Below are 5581 nucleotides of genomic sequence, written 5' to 3'. Positions count from 1 at the left end.
CTTTTTTAAGGCTGAATAATATCCCATCATGTATATATAGCCTCACAACTTATTTATCCACTTATTCACTGACATTTAGGTTATTTCCATGTCTTGTATATTATAAATAATGCTGCAATAAACTTGGTGGTGCATATATCTCTTCAAGACTGATTTCATTTCATTAAAATATATACCCAGAAGTGGGATTGCTGGGTCATATGGTATTTTAATTTTTTGAGGAAACTCCATGCTGCTTTCTTACCACCAGCACAACACAAGGGTCCCCCTTCTCTGTGTCCTTGCTGACATATTATCTCTTGTCTTCTTTCTTTATAATGACCATTCTAACAGGTTTAAGGTAATATCTCACTGTGGTTTTGATTTGCATTTTCTCGATAATTAGTGATGTTGAGCACCTTTTCATACGACTGTTGGCTGTTTCTATGTCTTCCTTGGAAAAATATCTCTTCAGTTTCTTTGCTAATTTTTAATCAGGTTTGTTTTGAAAGGAGAAAACTTAGCCATTTCCTCAGAATGTCTAATCATTACCTGGGAATATTTGTTAAAAATACAGATCACTAGCCCCTCCCCTGAAGATTTTGATTTGGCAGGTCCCTAATGAGAACCAGGAATCTATATTTTGACAGGCACTACCAGGTGATTCTCATTATAAGCCAAGTTTGGAAAACTAGAAGTAAGGACAGAGTTTCACCGAGTCCCTAGTGTCTCAGTCATTTTTTTTTTTTTTTTCACAGTGATTCAGGCCAAAAGAAATACTGCATGGTTCCCTTTAGTGTAGATAGACCCGGACACCTTAATAGTTGTAATTTTTAAAGATTCCAACAGATGGCACTTGTGCTCCCCTCAAAAAGTTAAACTAAGAATCCCTTTGAGTTCCCTGAGCTTCTCAGCAGAGTTGCACTATAGCCTAACGGGAATATTTTCCTGGCGTAGCATCTAAATAAAATATCTGAATGGGCCTTCTACAGAAATATTGTGCAATAAAATAGACAGTGTTTCATAAATTTAATCACTTTTTGTATCATTTATAGCAGTTTTATATGATCGTTATTGCTTATAGAGCAGAAGTATCATTTTCCTATGAAGAGCCAGAGAACAAATATTTTTAGGTTTTGTGGGCCACAGATGGTCTGTAATGCATATTCTTATCTATTCTGTTGCAGCCCTTTAAACATGTAAAAACCATTCTTATCTCTTGAATTTGGCCCACGGGCTGTTAATTTACCATCCTCTGTTCTAGTTACAAGGTTGGTTCTGACGTTAAAGTGCAATGAGTGAAGATGATTTTGTCAGGCTGGAAGCTCTCAATATTTTCCTATCTCACCCTTTCGTTTCAGGAAAGTTTGCAAAAATGCATCCCTGAAACTAATGTGGGAAGGACCTACTTGATTTCAAAGCTATTACAAACAGAAAGTTGTCATTGGATCATACTTTCTCCAATTTAGTAATGAATCCTGGTAAATTCCCAAGAAAAGGAGACTAAGTCATTGCAATAAGCCCGTTATCACTTGCTTGATGATTATTGTAAATGGCTAACGAGATTCCACAATTAAGGCAAGCCTTATACTGCATTTGCTCACCATTCTATACCCAAGCACATAGAATTGTTCCTACTGCCTATTAGGTGTTCAATAAATATTTGCAAGTTGATGGGTCAAGTACATAATAACATTTAATCTGAATTATCCATTGGAAGGTATTATGCACTTGATAAGTCAGTAGACTTACAAAATTAAGTTCCAGAACCACCAGTAATTTTCCTTGGGACATTAGAAGCAGCCATTTAATTTTTCAATGTATGTCCTCATCTATAAAAACAGGATATTTCTATCCGTAGCCCCCTCACAGAAACGTTGCTAGGATCATGTGAAAGAGAGACTATTTATTTGCTCTGCAAAAGGAAGGTGCATTTCAGACACCAGTTGGGTGAGAGGCACCTACACGTCACCCGTTATATAAGCGGACCGCCCATCACGCGTCCTCTAAAACCCCTGACCTGCGTCACCGGCCACCGCCCCTAGGAAACCCTACAGCGCCCTAAAGATACAAGGTTCAGAGTGGAACACCCGGAGCCCGACCGAAGACAGCTATTGGCTGCAGAAAGCAACGGCTCCCTTGGCTGAAAGCAGAAGCCCCACCCCAGTTCGCCCGCTACCCGCCAGTTCCTGACGGGATCGAACGTGACCTTGTTTTGTGGTTGCTAGGAGACCTGGCTCCCGTACGCCCCCCACTGGCCGGCTCCGGAACCAAAGCTGAAAGGGGGCGGGGCCGCGGCAGGTTCGGGAAGCGGTCGGAGAAGCACCGTTAGGACGGCCTCGCCCGGGGCGCCCGCCCGGCGCCTCCCGAAGCGGCGTCCGGGCCCCTGCCACCGTCCAGGCCTAGCTGGTGCCCTCCAGAGCGGCTGTGAGCGATGTGGGGTCTGGAAGAGACTTGGACGGTTCGTCAGGTGAGCCGCCGCGGGGAAGGCAGCCGGTGTGGCCACGCCCTGTCGCGGGAGACTGGCTGGCTGAGCGCGGCGCGGCGATCTGAAGGGATCTTGCTGCGGGGACTGTGGGGTTGTTCCGGGGCTGCCGTGGGTCGGGTAGTTCACGCCTGGGCGCCCGCACGGCCGCAGGGAGCTCCCTCCCGCCAGCGGACAAAGAGTTAAACTGCCGACAGTGACCGTGGGCCCCGGATGTGAGAGCCGCGGCGCGGCGTCTGTGGCCCGCGCTGCAGGTGCGCCCAGGCGGGCGGAGCAAGCGGGCTGGTGTCCTGACCTATCGGCCGAGGCTCCCCTGCTCTGCCGGGGCCGCTCGGCTCCCTCCGTGGGCGCCTTGTTTTCTAACTTAAGGGCAACAGGTGGTGCCTGTGGACCTAGGGAGAGCTCGGCTCCGCCGCACGGGAGCGGCAGTTACTCTCACTGATTAGGGCGCGGGGGCGGGCCTAGCACGGATGAGTTTACTCGGATGACCAATGGGATTTGGACTCATGGGTGGGCCGTGAGGAGTGGGCGTGGTTGGAGTCTGAAACCACGGTTTTAGGGCATCAAGTGCCAGAGCTCCTTGGACAGCTAAGCTGTGCGGACGTGCGGGGATTCTTCCCACCGGGTGGAAACGCCTACCAATGCTTTCTCATTTTGAGACTCCAGTTCGGGAGGTGAGCCTTGTGGTTTTTTGCGGGGGTGGGGGCAAGGTACGAGGTTACCAGTGACCTTGGGCATGCTGTTAAGTATGTGGAATTAGAGCCTTATGATTAATTACAAGATTATGGCTTATGAGTTTTCTGCCCCCAAAAAGGCACTTGAGTGGGTACTGTGACCTGGAATTGGGTCTTTGAGACTTGGGAACTCAAAAGGGTATTGAAAAGTACGCATTACTACAAATTGACAGAATGTTAAAGAATTTGAATCACAATGATTGTTCTCTCGTTTGACTTGGATTGCTTACGTTTCATATCTCATTTGGTTTGTTTACCGAAGCAAGTTTTATTTATCAAGTTCCTCGTGTTGTGTATTTTAGCACCAAGAGGGAAAAATATATTATTTCACGAGAATAACTTATTCATTTCCCCCCTCAGCAGTCTCGTAGCTGGATCCCCTAGGAGGAGAAGTTGTAAAGCAGTAAGAAGAAAGCGTTTCAATTTGGAACACTTTGTTGCAAACTGGAAATGGGGAATGGACTGTCAGACCAGACTTCTATCCTGTCCAGCCTGCCTTCGTTTCAGTCTTACCACATTGTTATTCTTGGTTTGGACTGTGCCGGAAAGACAACCGTATTGTATAGGCTGCAGTTCAACGAATTTGTAAATACCGTACCCACCAAAGGATTTAACACCGAAAAAATTAAGGTAACCTTGGGAAATTCTAAAACAGTCACTTTTCACTTCTGGGATGTAGGTGGTCAGGAGAAATTAAGACCACTGTGGAAGTCATATACCAGATGCACAGATGGCATTGTGTTTGTTGTGGACTCTGTTGACGTTGAAAGGATGGAAGAAGCAAAAACTGAACTTCATAAAATAACTAGGATATCAGAAAATCAAGGAGTCCCTGTACTTATAGTTGCTAACAAACAAGACCTAAGGAACTCATTGTCTCTCTCAGAAATTGAGAAATTGTTAGCAATGGGTGAACTGAGCTCATCAACTCCCTGGCATTTGCAGCCCACCTGTGCAATCATAGGAGATGGACTAAAGGAAGGACTTGAGAAACTACATGATATGATAATTAAAAGAAGAAAAATGTTGCGGCAGCAGAAAAAGAAAAGATGAATGGTGATGCCGTTCATATCTGTGTGGAGTAGGTTTTCTGTGGTCTGATTTTGACAAATGGAAGAGTGTCTACAGCCTGGTTTGCCTGCCTGCCCTCCTGGATGCTGTTAAAGCTTTGTTTTTCTGAACAGTCAGATGCCCAACTCTGTTGCCTTGTGAAGATGAGTAAATGCAGTGCTTCTTAAAATGGTCTCTTCTCCCTACCCCACAAATCTTTTGGTACTACCATTTTGGGAAGCCAAGCAAAGATAGTAAATTGACCAGAAAACAGTTGTGGAAATTTGACCTGAAGTTAGTGAAATAAAACTTTGAAGAAGATTATCTGTCTAGTATTTTGTGCGTATGTCTTCTTGGGGGATGCCTTCACAAGGAAATTGCTTACAAGGCTTTGTATGTATGTTAAGATAAATGTTAATGAATGGAAATGTTAAGGTAGATTAATATATATACAGTTATATTGATCACATTGGTCCACTCAGTAAGGGACAAGGAGGAAGTGTTTTGTTTTTTTAGTTTTTAGCCAAATGAATTTTGACATTTTTTGCAATAAAATAATGTAATGCTATATCTGAATTCTAGACAATGTTTAAGTTGTTCTCCCTTAAAATAATAAAGTACTTGGGGCATATTCAAGTGCATGGATTAGTTTTCCTGATGAAGCATGTTTTGGTGTGTAGTTTTCTACTTTTCAGGAATAGCTATACATCTTTCTATACAGGTTTAATATACCTTTTCGGGGGGGGGGGGTTATTTAGAAATAGTTTGTTATCAGAAGCACTTTCACTGGGAGAACCTGAAATAATTTACTTAACTCTTTCATATAGTAAGTTTGGGCATGTAGACTAATCATAAATGCATATGTTTGGATGTATGTCTGGATTTCTGAAGAAAGCAATTGATAAATTCAGACAAGAGGATGTAATTACAATACATGGTCTCTAAAGCATTCCAGTTGTAAAATGTTTTATTAATATTTGCTGGCTAAACACAGATGTGGTTTTTCATATATATTTGTAGTGTTTTGAGAGAAGCAAAAGCTTCATAAACAGCACCCGAGGCACTGTGGAGTGAAAATGTAAGAGATACCGTATATTATGCTCTGAGCTTTAATTTTTTGTTTACAAACTGAACAGTGTTACACAGGCAGTCCAGCCCTGGTTATAAGTAGGAAGAAATGATACAGTACTGCAGAAAAGAATTAGGATTATTGAAAATGAAGGGGAAAGTAGCAAAGCTATGTTTTGTGAAAAGTCACTGGTGCTGTTTACATTGGAATCCAAAATGCTATAAATTAAAAGGAGGAAAAACCTTTATCTAATTCTTACCTACA

General features: G+C 43.2%; 1 protein-coding gene across 4 annotated transcripts; it reads left to right on the top strand.

Annotated features, from left to right (window-relative positions):
* Positions 1-2091: 2091 nt before the first annotated feature.
* ARL4A (ADP ribosylation factor like GTPase 4A) lies at positions 2092-4884 on the top strand. Of its 4 annotated transcripts, none has more exons than XM_045828535.1 (3): positions 2092-2449; positions 3024-3138; positions 3562-4884. In XM_045828535.1, exon 3 carries the CDS (start codon positions 3649-3651, stop codon positions 4249-4251), a length of 603 nt encoding a protein of 200 aa, XP_045684491.1. In that variant the 5' UTR covers positions 2092-2449; positions 3024-3138; positions 3562-3648; the 3' UTR covers positions 4252-4884. The 4 variants fall into 4 exon arrangements, with proteins under 4 accessions (XP_045684491.1, XP_045684493.1, XP_045684492.1 ...); XM_045828534.1 differs by having other exon boundaries at positions 2095-2449; positions 3559-4884; XM_045828537.1 differs by lacking the exon at positions 3024-3138.
* Positions 4885-5581: the final 697 nt, after the last annotated feature.

Source organism: Phyllostomus hastatus, unplaced genomic scaffold (genome assembly GCF_019186645.2).
Source record: "Phyllostomus hastatus isolate PE091 unplaced genomic scaffold, TTU_PhHast_1.1 phas_scaffold_78, whole genome shotgun sequence".
NCBI lineage: Eukaryota > Metazoa > Chordata > Mammalia > Chiroptera > Phyllostomidae > Phyllostomus > Phyllostomus hastatus.
The sequence above is the reverse complement of the archived record's forward strand: the minus strand, read 5'-3'. Positions and strand labels throughout refer to the sequence as shown.